Genomic DNA, 22536 nt, shown 5'->3' on the forward strand with positions numbered 1-22536 from the left:
TGTTAAAAGAATGACTTCACATAACTAGATACAGCCATAATGTTGTTATGCCTAACTCACTTGCCATCTTATATTTGTTCTTTAATACACAGTCTTAACTATTTTTAAAAATTCTTTTCTTACATTTTTTCTAGTGAGATTTCCCATTTTCTACACCTATTACTTCCCAATGTATTTTCAGGAAACTCTAAATCTCAAGGATAGTTTAACCCAAACAAACCATAACCGTTTTTAATCCCCCAGAAACACAAACCATTTTTGGTGGCGGTAGATACATGAGGATTTGTTATTAAGAGGAAGAAAGGAATGAGACAATGTCACAGGATTAAAAAAAAAACAGACTAAGGATTAAAGACAGCGTCAGAAAGGTGAGAAGTAATCTATTATTTCTACAAAGATGAACACTGTATTTAACAGACTAAGGATTAAAGACAGCGTCAGAAAGGGTGAGAAGTAATCTTATTTCTACAAAGATGAACACTGTATTTACTTTAAGGAATAAAATTATGACTTTATATCTTCCTGGGCATTTATGCAAATCATGTGCACTCTGTAAAGTAACAATGATCTTTCCTTTATTCTATTTCAAAGGCAGACAGGTAAGTTAAAAGAAAAGACAGCTGGCCGGGCATGATGGCTCACGCCTGTAATCCCAGCATTTTGGGAGGCTGAGGTGGGCAGATCAACGAGGTCAGGAGAGACCAGCCTGGCCAATATGGTGAAACCCTGTCTCTTACTAAAAATACAAAAATTAGCTGGCCGTGGTGGCACACGCCTATAATCCCAGCTACTTGGGAGGCTGAGGTAGGAGAATAGCTTGAACCCAGGAGGCGGAGCTTGCAGTGAGCCAAGATGCCGCCACTGCACTCCAGCCTGGGACAGAGCGAGACTCCGTCTCAAAAAGAAAAAACAAAAAACAAAAGTAAAGACAGTCATTCACAAAGTGTTTTTTATGTTTACCTGGAATTTGAAGCTCATCTTCAATAAATCGAACATAGTTTTGTGCATTAACAGGTAGTTCTTTAAATGCCCTTGCATTTGATATGTCTGTGTTCCATCCTGGGAGAGTCTTATATTGAACTTCAACTTTATTTAAGACTTCTTGGTTTGCTAAAAGTTAAAGAGGACATTTGTTCATGGTACACACTGCTTACTGTCAAACAACTTTTTGATATATTGCAGGTTCAGAATCTCTTTTCAAAATCTTTGGAGCCAGATACGTTTTGGGATTTAGAATTCTTCAGGTAGTACAAAGGTAAAACAATGCAAATACCATCTGGGGTAGTATTCTATAATCAAACATATTTCTGCAGCAACACATATGATCATTTGCTATAAGAGGATAAAGATTATGTAATACTAACATTAGTTCAAGTCTGGTTTTGCTGCCAAATGAATCTGGGTGCTAAACTTAAAACTTTCCAGTTTTAAAGCTTATTGAATTTCCATTCTATTGATAGGGATTGTAGATCTGCATAATGACAGCAACCTCACAGAAAGAAGGCCTGCATACCTGCTGTCTTCTGAGAAATCTATGGTTCTGCTTGAAATTTTCTTCATTATTCCACCTATTTTCTCTGTATCCCCTAATGGAAACTGAAAATGTACTAAACAAGAGTTTCTTTGACTTGAGTCAATATAGTGGATGCTATGGTACTCTGCCCAGATTTCTCTGAAGACTCAGAGCTGTGGGAGCTTTGCCTGCTGACCACTCACAGTTCAGAGCCTCTGCAGGACTAGCCCTCCACCGAAGGGAGCTGCCGCCCCACAGCAGCCCATATCCACTGACTTGTCAATGTGGGAACAGAAACAACCTAGGCACTTAACCTTAATTTGGGACAACTGTCAAGGGCTATGTTCGCTCCAGAGCTCCCTAAGAGATCAGCGAAGGCTTGTTTACAACTATATTGCAGTGCAATTTCTCCCTCTGCATAATCCTGCTTCTCCCACTCTCTCACAGATGTTGTTGCTCAGTGTACTTATGAGCAAACACACCTATGTGCAAATCTCTACATTGGAGTCTGTTTCCTAGGGAACTCAATCTAAGATAGCTGGCACCAGGAATGGTCAGAGGAAGACAGCTCTAAAACGAGAACTAAGAGGCAGGATCACTGGCTAGCTGGCTGGCTGGCAATGAGGACTATCACATGGGTAAACAGAGTACGGACAGCCTCTATCTGAGGCATTGAGATTCGAGCACAGTGGAACAACAGAACTGGATGGCTCTTGATGAATGCTATTTACGAACTGGAGAAAGATAATGCAACCTGTCTGGCAGAACTTAGACGAAATTCCATCTCCTATAGCAGAGAGCAAAAAACGAGGATTAAGATGAGAATTCAGTCATATAGACTGCAAAGCTCCAGAAAAAGCTGAATTCTGCAATCCAGCAAGTTTGCTATGGCAAAGTCAGAGCTTTGTTTGGGAAAAACTGGGGCCCTGAGACTCTGAATGGGACATCTGAATTGACATACCTGAAAATCCTGAATCCCTAGATTTTCCAAACTCTCTGGGTCTGCAAAATGTCCCACTACTTCCTATTAAAGGTTGTGGCATCCTGTTGCTTGAAGATGATGCAGAGGCCTCTGTCTTGCAAGGCGGCGTGTACCCATCTCACATCTACCTTCACCTTCCCCCTCCTGGTCAGCAAATAACTAGGCTCAGGTCCCAATGTAACCTGGCTAAGGAAGCACTGGGCCTACTAAGGAAGGAAAGATACTATATTCTAAAAGATCTGCAGGAACAAGCCAACAATTGCCAGTAGGCACCAAGAGAGTGTATATGGAACTGGATCCTGAGGGATGCTGGGTCAAGGGGGGCAGCAGGTGGTAGAACAAAGCTGAGTAAGAGTATATTGATAAGAGAATATCCTCTCATGATGCATGACACAGAAATAGATGATGAACACATCCTGCTAGGAATGCTCTTGGAAGCTTAGAAAAAGTAACGAACCATACTAAGTAGGTATGCCAGAACTGCTGTGGTAGCTGGTAGGAGGAATTAAGAGAATCAGTGGGGCTTCCATTTCTAGTCATCATAAAAGACACAGTTCCCAACCAGCTCTCAAAACGACAACTCCTTCTAGGCAGTGGACAACAGGCAGGCACAAAGCCATGGCTCCTGGGAGAGAAAACTCACAAGCAAGCCCAGAAGCCACCCAACTTTCTGCCTAGGAACAATTTCCTGACCACAGTTCAGAACACTGGTGTAAACAGAGAATGGCAACTCCACTGACTGGGGAGGTAGACAGCTGACTTCAGGAAAGTTGAAGCAGCCAGAATCAGCAGGGCCAGGCATCAGAGAGGAGCTGCAGAGAGAAGGACCCCTGAGAAGTCCACGTGAGAGTCCCATGGCTACAGGAGGACGCCACAGATAAAGAGCAGGACCAGCAGAGGCTTACCGACCTCACCTGCTACACAGTTGGGAGACTTCTACCAGACTCTGGAAGTCAGGTAATGCTGCTGAAAAGGAAGGGACAGGGTACACTGGTGCTCCAGCACTGCTGGATTGAAGAGATCTCATTATTATACCTTAACTCTCCTGGTATCCAGCAGAGCCACCAGAAAGGCTGCTCTTTAAGAAAAAAGTCACGCCCTTGAGTGAAACCTATTACAAACCCCCTATAATGAAGCCAAAAACCAAGCTCTGCCAAGATCTATAGAAGAGACAAAATTTGGAGACTGATTTATACCAGCTTAAAGTTTGAAAAACATCTTGTTTCCACGTAACTACACAACAAAGCATAAAAGCAAACTATACAAGTTCAAGATGATCAGTGAATAATTCAATTGTCCCCTAAAACAAGAATCAACACTATTCAGAGGAAGATAACAGAATCTGAGTCTCTTTAATATAGCATCCACAATGTCTTAATAGTCAACCAATAGTCATTAGGCATAGAAACAGTGATCCACAACCAAGGAAAAGAATAGTCAAGAGAAACTCGACTTGAGATGGTCTAAATGTTAGACTAACAGAAAAAAGGTAGCTAATATAAATTAAGAAAATTTCATTGTTACTGAGTGAACAGATAGGGAATCTCAATAGAGAAATAGAAAGTAGAGAAGAGAACTAAATGGAAATTCTAGAAATAAAAATTCACCCAGTGGGTTTAAAAGCATATTGGAGATGCTGATCAGAATCGTTTACCTCTTCTAGTGACTCCACTCTCCGCCTGCTGGCTTTGGCACATGAAATCCAACATGATAGGGGGAGCCTTAGCTTTAAGCTTAATAGGACTCTTGTTGCTACTTTCCCACTGTGATAGCCACGGTAGGGGCTAATTTACCACTAACCTTCCTCTTGTAAGTTTCCCTAGGAAAGACAACAACCAGAATCCTACAGGAGCTATTCCCAGAAGCTTGTCAACTTATTTTGCCCTCTTTAAGCACTCTCTGCTGCTGGTGAGGAGTACTGCATGTTGCTGATTCATAGCTCTGTCCCTCTCCAGGAACTGCTCTTGGCCAAAGGGAGCTACCTCACTTGAGGAACAGCTCTTATTCAGTGGCTAGTTGTGCAGAGGCACAACGTTCTGGCTACTTGCCTCAATTGAGTACAACTCTAAAGGGCCACCCTAGCTCTGTGGCTCCCAGTGGGATGGGCTGCACTGCATTTCAACTAGTCCCTCTGCTTCTTTCACAAACGCTACTGCTGAAAGCATTCTCTACTACACTTCTTGGATACAAATCTCATCTCAAGAGTGGTTCCAGGGGATCTTGACCAAAAACAGCTTTAAAATTAAACACATGAAATTGACAGGTTTTATCTGTTTTGTTAGTTTTTAATATTTTAATTAAAAGACTTTGCTGTAATATTCTCTATGGCAGACCTTGCCACATGTCATTATACTTGGTTAGACTATTCTCTTTGGTGTTTGAAGTTACAACTCTTGAAATAGCTTTGTAAATAGAATTAAGAACCAGGACATAACATATATTGGAACGGCCAGTTTTCCAAGTGAATATTATCCTACAATTGACAGTAGATACTTTTTTATAAGATATCTAGACTCCCTCTATACTTATATACATGTAAGAAAAGGAAAGATAATATGCATTTAATTTCTAAGAACTCAGAGCTATCCTTAATTCCTAAGAAACAGTGGTCATAAGGTAGTCACAAAACCTACTGGCTCATCAAGTTTTATTAAGCTAGTCAATATTCCTTCATTTGGCATATTCCTAATCCTTATCAAATGACTACGATAGAATAAAGGGCACAGAAAGTCATTCATGGGGCCTGAAGGATAGGGAGGGCTAATGTATTGAGAGCCAGCTTAACAAGACAAGGGCTCTTCTTACCGCTCTTCTTACCCACTCTAAAGAGTGGCATACTTTCCCAAGGAAGGGAGAAATACCTCCATGGAAACTACTTTCAAAGGAGGGAAGATGAGACTCAAGAGCAGTATGGCTGGGCTCAGAGGTCCATGCTTTTTCTTTGAGTTTGAGCACATGCTTGTTGTGACCCAACACCTAAATAAGTGTTAGCTATGAACCAAATAACTAACAATAAGTGAGCTAATTTGCACAAATCATAAAGGGCACATCAAGCCTGTTGCTATCTATCTATCACAAATTATATGGAAGAGCTTTATGAAATTGCTCTAATACATTCACCTTATAATATCCTCTAGATATTGCCTACAAGAAAATACCTGGGATATGAGGTATGATTTCACCATCTAATTTGTAAGCAACTCCAACTTTGATTTCCGTAAACATGTCCAAAATATCCAACTTGGTAAGTGCCAACCTAATTTTGGAAGAAAAGGCAATGTTAAAAGAGCAAACTCTTAAAGGCTCTAGTATCTAATTTGATTAATGCAGGAGTACAGAAAAATTCATGCAAAGCTGAAAGTTCTAAAGCAAATCTGAAAACAGGTTAGGATTAGATTTTAAAGCGTGCCACACAGAAGACACTAGAGGACAACGTACACTGAGTTCCTTTGCTAGTAATTGTAATAGATTTTCACCGAGGAATTTTGCTTTCTTTTTTGATTGTTTTGAGACAGTCTCGCTTTGTCATCCAGGCTGGACTGCAGTGGCACAAACATGGTTCACTGCAGCCTCAACCTTCCGGGCTCAAGTCATCCTTGCACCTCAGCCTCCCGAGTACCTGGGACTACAGGCGTGTGCCACCAGGCCCAGCTAATTGTTTTGTATTTTTTGTAGAGACAGGGTCTCACCAAGTTGCCCAGGCTGGTCTCGAACTCCCAGCCTCAAGCGATCCTCCTGCCTCTCGGCCTCCCAAAGTGCCCAGATTATATGCATGAGCCACCATGCCCAGATCAGTTTTCTTATGATTGATGAACAAACAATATGTATTTGTGGGAGGACTGCCTGGAGTTAAGGTCGCACTGTGGCCGTGGAACACAGCAGAACTCACTACACTACATGGATGATTAAGATACATGTACATTTACACACATGCCAGCATCCCTCAGTTCTTCACTCTGGTTACCATCACCTCTACCCTTCTGGTCAGAAATTGTCAAAGAAGAGTGAGAAAAACCACATCAAGGACCTCTTCATGATACATCAAAATTTCCCAACAAACTGACCGGAAAACAGGTTTTAAAGAGAAAATCTGTGGAAATCAGATAACAAACTAAATTTGGGATTCTCGTCCAAAAATTTTATTTTTAACCTTATTGTTATTTACTGGAAGTTCAGTCTAATACAGATATGAATACATTTATTTACCTAATCATGTATAAGCATTAATAACAACTTAACTTTTCCTGGGCATTTTCAGTTAGCCAGGCAGTGTGCTATAGACTCTATGTTTCTCACCTAATTTTAAAAATACCCCTATGAAGCAGGTAATGCTGTTATATAGATTTTAGAGAGGATAAAACAGAGGCAGAGAATGATTAACTTGCTCAGCTACACACGCATAATGCACAGATCTGAGATCTGAATCCAGGAACTCAGACATTAAGCCCATGCGCTAATCACTAGGTACATCGCCTCCCCTCTGTACATGCTCACGGTGTTTGTGCTATCCACCTATCTATCTATCCACCTATGTATCTATTCACCTATCTATCCAGCTATCTGACTATGTACCCTATTCTGCCTGCCTCTATACTTACATACATGTAAGAGTATCAAGATTCTTTTCAACAACCTTGGATGTCTAGGAGGATAACCTGAGGTCCCTCTCCTTGTGTATCCTTCCCCCTATATCTTGGTCTACTTCTGCCTGGCACTACAATTTCAATATGGAGTCTAAAGAGTGAAAATTTCCTATTAAGGTACTCCACAAAATTAAACCTAGGGCTATTAATCATCTATGATTTCGTGAAATATTTTTAAATGTTTCTGAAGAATACTCACGCAGTAAATCCATTGATCATATGAGCATATTTGAGCAAAACGAGGTCCAACCAGCCACATCTTCTTTTCCTTCCAGTGGTTACACCAAACTCTCTCCCCCTTGTTTGTAATAGTTCTCCAATTTCCTACAGAACAGAAAATAAAACTTTAGGATTAGAATAGCAGTGCTATATATTTGATGGAATAATATATACTAGAGACCATAGCAAAGCCTCTGAGATAAACATCTTTCAGCTAATAACTAAATTGAAGATAGAATTCCACAGAGATGATGGATTTTATCTGAGGGAGGCATTATTTGGAATGCTTCATTTATTATCATTTTTTAAAGTCAGTATTTTTTACAATGTTATACAGATAACTTTCTAAAATTTAGATTGACAGATTAAGAAAAAAACTGAGTATTTATTAAATAGACGAATCCAGCCAATTCTTCCAAGAGCTGTAGTTTGATATTTTTCCTGAAAACCATAAGGCAAACACATCTAATAAGTCATTGATACCATAATGCCCTTTTGAAGAAAACTAAGATGGAAAACATGCTCAAATATCTAAGCTAAGGTCACTTCCTACAATTTGTTTTTCCTATGATCTACCCAAGTCCTTGATTTGCCCCTTTCTGCTTAAAACTATCATTTCATTATCTCTTATAGTCTGGCATCATTACAATTACATAGTTTTTGTTTATTTTTGTTGACTTTATTTTTTTGAGAAAGAGTCTCGCTCTGTTGTGCAGGCTGGAGTGCCATGGTGCCATCTCAGCTCACTGCAACCTCTGCCTCCTGGGCTCAAGCGATCCTCCTGCTCAGCCTCCCCAGTAGCTGCGACTACAGGTGCTCACCACCACACCCAGCTAATGTTTGTATTTTTTTGAGTGACAGGGTTTCACCATGTTGCCCTGGCTGATCCTGAACTCCTGGGCTCAAGTGATCCGCCTGCCTCTGCTTCCCAAAGCGCTGGGATTACAGACAGGGGCCACCATGTCCAGCCAAAATTATGTATTTAAGAAAATGTTGTTCTGACCAATCTTGCAACTTGAGTGAAAGGTATCGGAGACAATAATTCATTAAGAAAAAAAAAGAAGAATGAATTTTTAATACATTTTGATTATTTACTTAGAATAGGCTTACATTTTCTTGCTCTGTAGGAAAGGCACCAATACCAACTCTAGTTGTATAAGCTTTCACAACTCCATACACTTCTCCAACATTTTGAGGGGGCATACCCAAACCAGTACAAACACCTCCAACAGTACAATTTGAAGAAGTTACAAAAGGGTAAGTCCCTAAAAACAGAACCAGACATTAAAATATAGTATACACATAAACAACACATTTTAAAACAGAAATACCATTACAATTCTGCATTTGAGTACATTATAGGTATCTAACAGATCTGAATGGTAACTGTCCCCTCAAAGTCCCAATGTTTTACTTTTTATTCATTTTAGCTGTAACGATATAAAGACGAGGTGAGAGCTTTAACTGAAGTGCTTACACAGAGCGGCTCCTTGAATGCATGTACAGTTACTGACTCAGCTCTTTACAGTAGCTACTCACTTAATGGATTATGAAGAAATTTAATGCTGAAACTCATCTACATGTTTCCAGAGTTCCCTGTTAGTGTAAAACAAATATGACTCCCTCATATGAATATTTAAAGTGTTGTAGCAATCTGGAGTGATGGCAACACAAGAATTTTGTAGTATTCAACATTTTCCCAGCTTTTAATCTCTACTGAGGGAATAACCCTCAAATTGTAAGAGCTAGTTAAAGAGTGGCATACTTTCTCACCCCCAAAGGTCTCCTTCATATTTAACTATTCACTCTACCAAGTAGACACTCTGTTTTCTTTCCAGACTGGCTAGGCATATTATGGTATAAAAAACACATATCTACTATACAGAAATACACTTTCTTCAACAGTTTACTTGGAGACAAAAGCCCACGAAATGTCAGTAAAAGCTGAGAACAATCAGACTAATCATGAGAAATCATATTTAAATGAAACGGTCAACAAACTAATGAGGCAGTAGTTTGAAGAAAGAAGTTAAGCATTAATTAACCTTTTGAAGATGAAGGAAATGCTCTGAATTCAGAGTCTCATGCCCAGGGAGTTAATTTATGTAAATAGGCTTTTATAAATCTTGCTTCATAATAATGTACACATTTTTAAACGGTTGAATTAAAGATGCATATTCTTCCACAGAATTTATCTTATCTTACAGTTCCAGGCATTGAAACTGAACCATAAACCAATGAAAGCCACAATTTACAGAACCTCAGACCTACTGAACTCAAATGATGATTTTATTTTTCTAATAAAATAGGGAACTTAACACATGTATTGTGTGTTCTGTAATATTCCTTTAAAAAGAATGCCACAAGATGACAAACTTTCATCATTCCTGAATATACAAGCTAAAAACATTGTTTTAAAACTCCCTAATGCTAATATTACTTATTTATATCTTAACTACTTAGGGTTCAGTTAAGCTCCCTTAACTATAAATCATATCTTACTTACCAAAATCAATATCTAATAGTGCTGCATTTGCACCTTCTACCAAGATTTTCTTTGGTGGTCCATGTAGGGCCTCATATAGGAAATAAACTCCATCTCTCACCATTGGTTTAATCCTTTCCATATAACCCTATACACAAAGACAAAAACCAATTTCCATGTATATTAATAAATGTTTAACATAACCAGAACAAGAATAAATTACCTGACTTTATGACATGAAAACTGACAAACGCAAAGTAGAAACGGACTGGTGACGGTGCTCACTCTATTGTAACATTTGGATTAGCTTTCATCTCTCATGCTGATTTTCCAGGAACAGAAAAGAGGCATTAGCTCAACAAAAACTAGAGATACAGTGAAATTCAAAGGTTCTATATTAACCTCACTGCAAATAAAACCCTCTCAGCAAAGCAGTCATACTTCATAAACCAGCTTTCAGGAAAATAAAAATAAATGACTATATTACATTGTGCTTTTAAATTTTGTGAGGTATTTGAAAAGTTGCATTTATAACATAATTCACAAAACCATGACTTTTTTATTTTATTTCATTTTTTGAGACAGAGCCTTGCTCTGTCACCCAGGCTGAAGTACATGGTGGGAACATGGCTCACTTGCAGCCTCGACCTCCCAGGCTCAAGCAATCCTCCCACCACAGCCTCCTGGGTAGCTGCACCACCACCGTGACCACCTACATTTTTTTTCTTTTTTTTTTTTTTTGGTAGAGGTGAATTTGCCCAGGTTGCCCAGGCTGTTCTCAAGTGATCCACCCACCTCAGCCTCCAAAGTGCTGAATTACAGGTGTAAGTCACTGAGTCTGGCTGACCATGAATTTTGAAACTTGCATCAGAGTGATTCTCAAAATGCGGTGAGGGCCACAAGTTACACTGCCAAGTATGCAACTATTAGTGATTGATTGCTGTTATTCTTTTAAATTTTATCCCATTACTGTAACATCATCTATCTCTACACTATTACTAGTAGATAATGTCCAATACTATGTAACACATGGGCATTATAAACATTTCTCAAAGCATTTAATTGTTAGTACTACTGCTTAACTTCAGAACTCAATTAAAAATGTAAAAGAACCAAGAGCTTCCCCTAAGGCCTTATAGTATAACTGCATGAAACCTAGGTTCAACTATGTTTAAATATGTAGAGTACTATGGAAATTACAGAATCTACTCACGAACCCACCTGAGTGTGTTAATACCCATTGATAAACGTATGATCACTCCTTGGCTCTAGCCTCCAGTTTCTGACTTATTCCTGTTTTACTTCTATGTTTAAGCCTGAAATGACCACACTAGTCATCACACTTGTTTCTTAAAGTTTTCTGGTTCAACATACATTACCTATAAGAATCTTCTTACCCAATTCTATTTATTATTATTCACCTACTTTACATTCACATGGAACACATATAAAATGGAACTGAAAAACCACACTCACGCTTTGGCAAGTAAATATTGCCAAGTTGCTAGTCAAAAAGTTAAAATATTTGCTGCATAATAGACTGGGTATGGTAGCTCATGCCTGTAATCCCAGCACTTTGGGAGGCCAAGGCAGGCAGATTGCTTTAGCTCAGGCATTCAAGACCAGCCTGGGCAACATGGTGAAAACCCATCTCTACCAAAAAAAACTAGCAGGGTGTGGTGGTGTGCCCATAGTCCCAGCTACTCAGGAGGCTGAGGAGGGAGGATCCCTTGAGCCTAGGAGGCTGTGTTCATGCCACTGTATTCCAGCCTGGGTGACAAAGCGAGACCCTGTCTCAAAAAATAAAATAAAACAAAATATTTATTGTATAACTGAATAAAAAGAAAATGGCAGTCTATTCGTAACAGCAATCAGTGCAATGAAATGAAAATACCTAACATTTAAAATGTTCCTTGTAGGTCATATTTGTTTAGAACTTAGTGGCTGGGCAGACCTAAGGTCTGCATTTATTCTAGAATGGCATATGAGGTTTGTAGATTCCTACTCAGTTCTGGAACTGATATTGATACTTATTTATAGATAAGAAGAAATAATAATCAGATTCACAGGAAACAGTTTGAAGGTCATCAAAAATAGTAGAAGGTGAAAGAATGGAGAGGATAGGAATTTCAACTACTGACCAATGTAAGCACCACTGACACCTAAGAGTTGCCAAGAAAAGACTAATCTTTGGTCAATTACCTTATTTGTCTCTTAAGAGTGTAGTGCTAAAGAAACTGGCCCTATGGGGTTTTATCCCTCCTCAACGGGTTGGTTAGCCTGAAAAGTTCTCACTCAGCCCTTTGCTGATCTATCCTCCAACTGTTAGAAGTGATTTTCATATAATGCAAATCTAGTCTTCTTTCTGTTCAAAATTTCCTAGTAGCTTTTCATTATCTCCAGGATAAGATCTAAACTCCCTGTCACCACACATGAGACGTATGATCTGGACTCTGTCTCCTTTACTTCAGGTACTCCTCCTGCTCCCTGCTCAGTATTTTGTCTAAGCCATATCATGTAAAGTCACTCAAACACACCACGTCCAAGACAAACAATTTCCTTTGCCAGTTCTTACCCAAAGCCTGCATGAATGAAAAGATCTAGATGCCAATTTGGCAAACAAGTATTAAAAAGAACATTAAAGAGGTCAGAAAGCATTACCTTGAGTTTCTGTAATTCACCTTCAATGTCTATTTCCAAAGTAGGGTATATAGATTTGTATTGGTTAGCTAGAACTTTAAACCTGAGAAACACAGATAAATCAAGACATTACCACTCTGTACAAAAATATTTAAAATAATATCATTTGATTCAAATGATTTCTGCAGATGGTAAATGATCTTAACAGCAAATTAATCCTGAAACTGACATTACCTTCTGAGAAATAAAATTTAATAAAGGAGATCAGCCATATGAATACATAAGACATTCAAATTATTTTTTACTCAAGTTTAGGCATAGCAACAATATAATTAAGGTGATATGTGTGTAGGGAGGGAAGAGAAATGGAATGCCTAAAATCTGTAAACACAAAAGACTTAAATCTGAATTAACTGTGTTATACTGTACCATACCATAACAAAAGGGGGCAGTTTACATGATACGTGTAAAAGAGAGAGAGGCAGACATTAGCAATCTAACTTTCTTCAGCAAAGGTGCACTGCCAGTGCAGACAAATGGTACGTGGTTGATTGAAAGGGGATACAGTGTCATTATAGCTTTGATGCCACTTGGTTATTATACACAACCAACTCCCTCTCATTGAGTCACTGAGTAGCTTTTTGATGACTACTAGGTTTCCCATGGAGATCTGGCTACAGAAAGCATGTGTTAACGTAGCATCTCTGTTTTTCAAGTTGAACTTGGTATACAATAATTCAACAGTATCTGAGAGCTAATGATTTCTGGGTGGGAGGACATAAGGAGTCTCCAGGCCTGAAAATGCAAGGATCAAGACCTTAGAATGTAACCACCCAAGGACTGCCACAGCCCCTGGAATCATTCTATTTCTCAGGAAACCATTCCATATTTCAATTTTTAAATATAACTCTGCCTTTGTCTTCGTAGGACATTCTATTAAATCACCGTCATGTTATTTTTCATGAAGTTAATCTGTAACTAAAGGTTAAGTATAATGTAATAAAGATAACTTTAACATTTCAAACCTTAAAAAGGCCAACCACCACTATTTTAACTAGAACACTGACTGTATCATTTTACACCCTAGGTTTAAAAAAAAATCTAAAAATGCATTCATTCCTTCCATTTTGAAACACAAGTTAGTTACCTCTCAGAGAAGCCATCAAAGTCAGAAACAAGGTCGCACATCCGGAGTCCACTCCGAGCAGCTTTGGACGAATAAACTGGGCCAATGCCCTTTTTTGTTGTACCCAAACTTAAAAACAAATCCAAACAAGCTTTAAGTTAGACAAGAAAGATGTAGGTCTTATGGTCAGATCATTACAGTGAATAAAGTTACATATGACTATTTTCTGTTTATATGATTTCTTGTTAAGTATATGTTCATAATCCTACTGATTTTCTCTAAAATAGGATATTCTAATACTTACTTTTCTTAAACTTCTGGTCTAGAATTAAAATATAAGGGTCTGTAAATGCTTAAACTGTACCAAAAACAAAAAACAAACAAAAAACACACACACACATACTTTTTTCCTGCTTGCTCTTGTCTCTGTTGTTCCTGGATACCATCAGCTGCTTGATGAAAATCAAATACTGAGGGGAAATAAAACCACAGTTGTTGAAACAAAGATAATACACAAAAGCAAAATACACTGCATTTCAAATTACTGAATTTCAGTATAACAAATCCCTTCAGCCTCATTTCAGTATAACAAATTAAACACACTTTTAAAAGTGATAATGGTAGAAGATGATAACACCAACTAGTACATTAATATGAAAATCTGTCTGATCTTTCACTCTTATTTATTACAGTCTATACTATTTAAAAAACTAAGTCATTAAGAGGATAATTTTGAAACATCCTGCCCCAAAATTTTACAAAAGTCAATTTACAAAAATACTCTTTTTTCTTCAGGTTCTGGACTCCTAGAATCTAGGGCTCATGTTGACAACTCCCTTTTCCTCACTAGTCTCGAGCTTCCATCATCTCTCACCAAAACTGCAGTCTCCTAGTGTGCGTACCTCTTTCCATTCTTAGACATCTCTAATCCAAATGCCGTCATGCAGCCAAAGCATCTTTCCAAGACACAAATATGGCATTCACACCTCCCCTGCCCTTAAAACTCAACAGTCTCCCACTGCTCTAAAAAAAGAGACAAAATTATTTTTATTATCTGGACTCCTTGCACAGTCTACACTTTCATCTTATACTCATGCTCTGCCACCCTCACTGCCCTCTGGTCACACTGGCATTCTTTGCAGCCCTCAGCTACAAGGCATATACTTCTGCATGAAATATTGCCTCTTTCTACAGCTACACATAATTTGTACTCTCTCTCTCCCCTGCCAATGCTCTGAGAGTATTAGGATCATGTCAGTTTAGCCTACTAGTTGATTTCCAGTGCAAACAAGTCCTCAAATATTTACTGACTGAATACATAGCTGGTTTATAGAAGGGGCAGAACTGGAATTTTGGTCTCTGAACTTCTAACCAAGGCTTCTTGTTTATTGTTTTGTTTTTAAACAGTTTCATGGGAATGTAATTTATATACCACAAAATTCACCCATTTAAGATGTACAATTTACTGATTTTTAGTATATTTAACCATAGCTTCTTTTTGCTAATGATGCCACTGTTTCCAAATAATTAAGTTGAAATGTGTAGATGTTTAACAGAAAGACTGATAAGAGGTTCTTGGGATTAGTGGTAGCATCTGTAAAAGAACTATTTAGAAGCATTAGAAGACTGATACTGAAGTTATAGATGGTGAAGCTAGAAAAGTCTGATAACCCAATCTAAACCCATCCTCTGACTAACCCTGCCCATAAAACCATGTATGTACTCTTCTCTACTTTCCTCCTTTTGAGACACTATTAAAACTGTCAAGGTAATCCTCCTGCCGTGCTTGGCAAGGTTAACAACCATAGCTTTTTATGATCAACAGGTTTCCCTGGTGCTGTTAGTAGGAAAGTTTTGATGCTGTACATGCTGATTAGTTATATTTCAGAAACTAAATTTGTGTGATTTAAAAGTATCTAGTAAGCAATATCTGTCTTAGTGCCACACAGTTAGGTAACAGTAACACCTTTAAAGCCATATCAGTATACTGCACACCAAAAGATATCTACAAGAATACTCAGGGTAACAGTATTTGTAATATCCCAATATTGGAAACAACTCAAGTTTTCATCAATGGTAGAATGAATGGATTTTTAAAAGTGTGAAATGGTCATATAAAGGGATACTACACAGCAATGAAAAAGAATAAAATACTCTTTATGTAAATAATAATTTTGGTATGTAAGGGTCAGTTTATCATCATGTTCCCATTTTATTGTCCAAGCAATAGTCTTTCTCAGTTACTTGAGAGGCCAGAATAGTTCTGAAGGGCTGTTTCATTAAACCCTGAATTTGCAAATCAGCTATGACAAGATTGAGATCTTACAGTATGCCATTCTCATTTCTTTTGAATAAAAAGACATTTGAAAGTAAATGCTTTGGTTTTTATGCTCAAAGAAATTTAAAAAGCAACTGACAACCCACAAATAAATGGTTGCTGCAAAGCAGGTGAACCATATTTTTCAGAAATTAATTTAGCGCCTTGGCATAGAGCTAATGCTTTCCTTGGTTTTTCTAGGCCCCAGGAAGCAATTAGTGTAATCAGAATAATTACGTTCATAAGGCTTCATCAAGGCATGGAGCATTAATGCCTCCACTATTACTGTTTTGAAAGAACAGCCTTGGAATATCTGTTTCACTTTCTACAGCCTAGATATTGCAAACAAAAAAAACATCATAACTGTGCACCTTTAGTTAAGTTTATTAACAGCATTTTAAAAGTTTTAATTTACTATTATAGTTGTTTTATAACATGATTAATTTTATACCATATTTAGTATGAGACTTGGAATCGGTAACAGCCACTTTGCTTTCTCACATCTCCCTGAGGTCTTCGACTCAACTGTCATTTTTCAGTGAAGGCTCCCCGGCCACATTATACACAACTGTAGGCCCCTACCTCCTCCTTCAAACTGCCTGCCATTGCCTACCTCCTTTCTCTGAGTTACTATTTCTCCTCAGAACTGAGCACTACATGCCATGCTACATGGATTACATACTTCTATTGATATGATTTGTTTTCACTAGTACACGATATGCTCCATTAAGGGATGCTTTTGGTCTTCTCTACTGCTGAATCCTTAGTGCTCAGCACCATACCTGACACAGTAGCCATTTAATACATAGATATTAAATAAAAGGACACCTAACAAATCTGGATTTCATATTTAATTTTTTTAAGGGTCTCAACCACTTATTAGGCCACTTTCCCTCAATAAGTATCTCTTATAGTACAAACTGAGTTATGAGATTCAGTGAACAGGGCAAAAGTTTAATGCAGTAGGTCCTTGCATTAGTGTGCTAATGTAAAGAATTGGCCAGCAACTTAAAAATTTTTAAGTTGCCTTAAAAAAAATCAACTGTTTAAACATTGTAAATGAAATACTTGAAGGTAACTCGAGTAACATAAAAGATGCATATTATGGACCCTAGAGCAACTACCAAAATTCACAAATTCATAAAACAAGAGGTATAGCTAGTAAGTTAACAGTGGGGATAATATTAAAAATGTTCAGTGTAAAAGAAAGCAGGAAAAGAAGAAAAATAAAGAACAAATAAAAAGAAAACAAAGAGCAGACATAAATCTAACCATAGTGATAATTAACTATAGTAAAAGTAAATAGTCTAAACATTCCAATTAAAGGATAAAATTGTCACATGAATAAAATGCAAGACCCAACTACATTTTGTCTATAAAAAATACATTAAAAGATCCAAAGAGACAGATACACTAAAGATTATTAGAGGATGGAAAGCGATACACTATGCAAATAGTAATCTTGAGGCAACTCTAGTGGCTATATTAATATCAAAGTAGATATCAGAATAAGGAATATTACCATAAAGAGGATATTGTGGTATTAACATTCACAGCTTATTAGATACTTTTAAATCACACAATACAAATTTAGCTTCTGAAAAGTAACTAATTAGTATATACAGCATCAAAACTTTCCTACTAACAGCACCAGGGAAACCTGCTGATCATAAAAAGCTATGGTTGTTAATACCAATTCATAATGAGGAAAAGGTTCAATGTATCAAAATCAGAATTGTAAACATATATGAACCTAACAGAGCTTCAGTGTGCATGAAGCAAAAACTGACTGACCTCAAAAGAGAAATAGAGGAATCTACAATTATTGTCAGAGGCTCAACACTCCTCCGACTAACTGATAGAATATAGATAGAAAATCAGTTGGGATACAGGATTTGAATGACACTATCAAACAATTTGATTTAATTGGCATTTAAAGAACACTCTACTCAACAAGAGCAGAGCACATATTCTTTCTAAGTGCATGAAGACCATTAACCAAACAGACCACATCCTGAGCCGTAAAAGAAGTCTCAACAAACTAAGATTAGGATCATACAGAGTATATTCTCTGTTCACAATAAAATTAAATTATGAATAGAGAGAAATCATGAAAATCTTCCAATATTTGGAAACACGAACATCATACTCAACATATAGGTTAAAATATAAATTATGTTATTTTGCACTGAATGGAAATGAATGTACAAATAATATTTGTGGAATATAGCTAACATAATTACATGTGTTAGAGGAATACACGTAATTTTAAATGCTTACATTAGAAAAGAAAGGTCAGGAAGGAAGAAAGGAAGGGAGGGAAGGAGGAAGGGAGTGAGGTCGGTCTAGAGTTCATGATCCAAGCTTCTAAAGGAACTACAAAAAGGACCAAATTTAAACTAAAGAAAGTAGAAAGAATAGAAAGAGCTGAACCCAGTGAAACAGAAAACAGAGAAAATGGGTTTTTGGAAAAAAAAAAAACCCCACAAAATCAATAAAATGGATACCATGAATACAAGAGGGACATCACTGAAGACTACAAAAGTTACCAATAATTTGAGAAGTTAGACGAATACATTTCTTTAGAAAACATAAATTACTAAAACTGACACAAGAAACAGAAAAATCTGAATATCTCAATATCTATTAAAGAAATAAAATTCATAACCTTCATGGAATTCATAAAAATATCCTCACAAAGATTTTCTATAAAACATTTAAACAAGAAATATTACCAACCTCACACATAACTCTTTCAGAAAAATAGAAGGCACTAAAATTGAAGAACAGACAACAAAACTAAAGAAAACTACAGAGCAGTATTTGTCAGGATAAAAACAGTGTATCTTGACCAAGTACAGCACTTAAGTTAGCTGTTGGGTGTACACATATATGAATAAAACACATAAAATTCTTTCCTTTGTGGACACAACCTGTGTAAGGTGTTTTCACTGATTGGGGAACTAGTGACTGGAAAGGAAATCACTTGCCAGAGGATCCATAATCAAGATTTGGATCCAGATCCCTTAGTTTCAAAGCCTATAGTTTTTTCCATTGTCCTATGCTCCGTATCACCCACCACACTTTCATCCAGAATCTCAAACTATGGAAAATTTTTAAAACCCTTGGAAATAAATGAACATTTTGAAGCATCTATATGCCAGATCCTGTACTCAGTTCTGAAATGAGAATTCTAACGCCTTAAATTACAATGGAGCTTACAGAACTGTCCATTCAGTGCCATGGTGACAGGGGGAGTCTCTAAAGCAAAGATCAAGGCAGTTTCACAGCAATGATTTTCCAATTAGTTTTTTTATTTTTTAATGATACTATTTACTCCTTTTCACTATTATAGAATTGATTATATTAAAATACATGTTTCTGACTGGGCAGTGGCTTACGCCTGTAATCCCAGCACTTTGGGAGGCCAAGGCGGGTGGATCATTTGAGGTCAGGAGTTCAAGACCAGCCTGGCCAACACGGTGAAACCCTGTCTCTACTAAAAACACAAAAAAATAAGCTGGGTGTGGTTGGACATGCCTGTAATCCCAGCTACTCAGGAGGCTGAGGTACGAGAATTGCTTGAACCCAGGAGGCGGAGGTTGTAGTGAGCCAAGATCCCGCCACTGAACTCCCGCATGGGTGACAGAATGAGACCCTGTCTCAAAAAATAATAAAATAAAAAACATGTTTCTTGTAAGACTTTTTAAGGACCCTAGGAAATGAACCTTATAGGCTTGTAGTAACACACATTTTAAAGCACAACACATCCATTATTACACATATTACTACTAACACCTAAATTTTAGTCCGAGCTTATCTTCTGCAGGCTCAGTCTTCTGTCAGAAATACTTTCCTTTAAGGACATACATTTATGGGGAAAAAAATCATTATTAAAGAAATATAATTGTAAATAAAATAATAATATTCATTTACATTTATTATGGCTTAAACCACATTACTTTCCTTTTACTCTAGGCCTTTTTACTCCTTCCCATACTACTTTGTTGTTTTGTTTTGGTGGTCTAAAATAATTAAGTAACTTGCTTAACCTCTATGCTGTATACCAAGGATGGAACTGTTAAGTGACAGACCCAAAGCAATTGCAATGAAGCAGGAAGATGGAGAATCCAGAAAGGAACAGGGATATATATATCTCTTAACACGATGTTCTTTCCAACAAGCTGATATCATCAGCTTACATTTATATCTGCACAAAGCCCAACTACCTGATTACATACACTGATGTTATACGTTACTCAAAGGGCAGGTATTAGGGATTATTCTGTTTTGCAATCCTAAATTGTGGTATGCTGATTAAGATAGTGAATTTCATAGAGCAGACAACATAACAAAAAGCCATTAGAAAGTTCTGAAGATAAGTAGTGGTTTTTATCATCTAATGCAGTGCCTTGCTTTATCCACAATAGGAACAATGGATACCAAAAAGCTACACATAAAATCACGAAGGCAAAAAAAGATAAAGTTGACTATTGGTAACAGAATAAATAAAGCTAATGAGTAGTAAGTATAAGCAAACAAAAATGCTACAAAAGTATTTCACAAAAAACATATTTTTCCTTATATACCTAGGAGACTGCCAATAAGAAAGAATATTGGTAGGGCCGGAGGCAGTGGCTCATGCCTGTAATCCCAGCACTCTGGGAGGCCAAGGTGGGCAGATCACCTGAGGTCAGTAGTTCAAGACCAGCCTGACCAACATGTGAAACTCTATCTCCACTAAAAACACAAAAATTAGCTGGGCATGGTGGCACACCTGTAACCCCAGCTACTCAGGAGGCTGAGGCAGAAGAATCGCTTGAACCCAGGAGGCAGACGTTGCAGTGAGCTGAGATCACCCCACTGCACTCCAGCCTGGGTGACAAAGTGAGACTCCATCTAAAAAAAAAAAAGTATTAGTAACACTGTATTGCTTCCTATATGATAGCACAACAGTGATATATAAGTTTAAAATTCAAGTTCTAAGATAAGCTAACAAACAAAATATAAATATTTTTAAAATCAGAAGCTTAAAATGGGCAACAAAAATGACAACCTCCTTCTTCTGAAAACCAAAACAAAACCCTTTTGTCCTGATCCAAACTGCATGTTATCATTTGGGACCGCAAAGCTTCTTTGTTTCCTTTGGTTTTTGTCTTGGTTATGTATCTATGTTATTAATTATTCTGGAAATATAAAAGGTGCCTTTTAAATAAAAGTATTACTGATAATATTGTCATAGTTTAAGTATAATCAGGTGAAATATAAACTACTCACAAGCTTAGTTTTATGTTAAATACAGAAGTATTCCACATTTCATCCAGTTACACTAACAAACAGCTATCAAAGTCTTTGCATTCAAGGATAACCAGCCTACTAATAGACAACATACAGGACAACAAATATTGACATAAAACTGTTTTTCAGTAAAAACAAAAAATTGTGCTTTTCAGACTTTACAGATTAAGAAGCCTGTGGCACACAATGTAACAGAGGCCAGTTTCATATAAAAACTGTATGTTAATCCAATAGAGTTTACTTCAAATAAGTTATTTTATTTGGGTTACTAGGATTATACATAGGATTCAAGTCTGTGGCTATTATCTGGAGGGACCGTTATTTGATTTCTGTGCTTGGCTGATAAATACTGTTAAGTATCTTGATGAGGCTGCCTTTTAAACAGAGGCCAGTGTTAAAACTAGAGCAGCTACTGCCACAGGACACATACATATTTAAATACAATTTAAGAGTGCAGATCAATCATAGAGAAATTTCCTACATGGTTTTTACTTATTTCTTTTCTGGTTATTGTCTCTTAATCATGTCACTGCTAATTAACAATTCTATTGGTTCTGAAAGAGAAAAATAACAGAAAAGAAAATCCCAAATTTATTGGTAGTGGTTGAAATTTAGGTTAGTCTGAACAAAATCTGAATCACTTAAAAAGCAATAATTATTACATTTTAGGCACAAAGACTTACTCTATCTGCAAAATGGTACACTTACTTTTACAAGAATATTACCTGTACAAATAAATGTTCTTTGCATTTTGATGTGGCTTATTTTTAAATAGAATTAGAGATGTCTTATGAAATACCACTTGTATTACAAATTTGCTTAGCTAACCTTTTTTTCAAATAGGTAAATTTCAGCCTAGACTTTGTTAAAAAAGAAAAAAGTTAATGAGTTTTTTTTGTATTCAGAACTCAATTACTACAATCCATCCTACTTACGCTAAATAAAAATAAAAGACAAAATTAGTTACTAAATACTTTCATTTGATAAATTTCTGATAAAAAGATCGTTACAAATAAATGCAATATATCCACCTTACCAATATGAGCTCTGTCAGATATAATAAGCCTTTTTTCCCAGCCTTCTAGTCCTGGAGAGAAAGGGGAAAAAGACATATTTTAATTGAATATTCTGTACAGCAGTTTTAAAATCTTAATTCTTTTTTTCTTTTTTTGAGACGGAGTCTCGCTCTGTCACCCAGGCTGGAGTGCAATGGCGCGATCCTGGCTCACTGCAAGCTCCGCCTCCTGGGTTCACTACCATTCTCCTGCCTCAGCCTCCCGAGTAGCCGGGACTACAGGCATCCGCCACCACAC

The 22536-nt window shown here is 37.2% G+C and overlaps 1 protein-coding gene across 2 annotated transcripts in view; it reads right to left on the reverse strand.

Moving 5' to 3' along the window:
- ADSS (adenylosuccinate synthase) overlaps positions 1 to 22536 on the reverse strand; it is a 43334-nt gene that overhangs the window by 1920 nt on the left and 18878 nt on the right. Inside the window, exons 4-12 of one of the 2 annotated variants that reach the window (XM_011955715.1) lie at positions 22260 to 22304; positions 14012 to 14078; positions 13630 to 13737; positions 12504 to 12585; positions 9864 to 9990; positions 8468 to 8622; positions 7338 to 7462; positions 5654 to 5751; positions 961 to 1110 (exon numbers count right to left, since the gene is read on the reverse strand). In XM_011955715.1, the coding sequence (XP_011811105.1) occupies positions 961 to 1110; positions 5654 to 5751; positions 7338 to 7462; positions 8468 to 8622; positions 9864 to 9990; positions 12504 to 12585; positions 13630 to 13737; positions 14012 to 14078; positions 22260 to 22304 (957 nt within the window). Of the gene's footprint in view, positions 1 to 960; positions 1111 to 5653; positions 5752 to 7337; positions 7463 to 8467; positions 8623 to 9863; positions 9991 to 12503; positions 12586 to 13629; positions 13738 to 14011; positions 14079 to 22259; positions 22311 to 22536 lie in introns of both variants that reach the window. The other variant, XM_011955714.1, reaches the window with a different exon arrangement.

This window comes from Colobus angolensis, unplaced genomic scaffold (assembly GCF_000951035.1).
Source record: "Colobus angolensis palliatus isolate OR3802 unplaced genomic scaffold, Cang.pa_1.0 Scaffold40, whole genome shotgun sequence".
Classification (NCBI taxonomy): Eukaryota; Metazoa; Chordata; class Mammalia; order Primates; family Cercopithecidae; genus Colobus; species Colobus angolensis.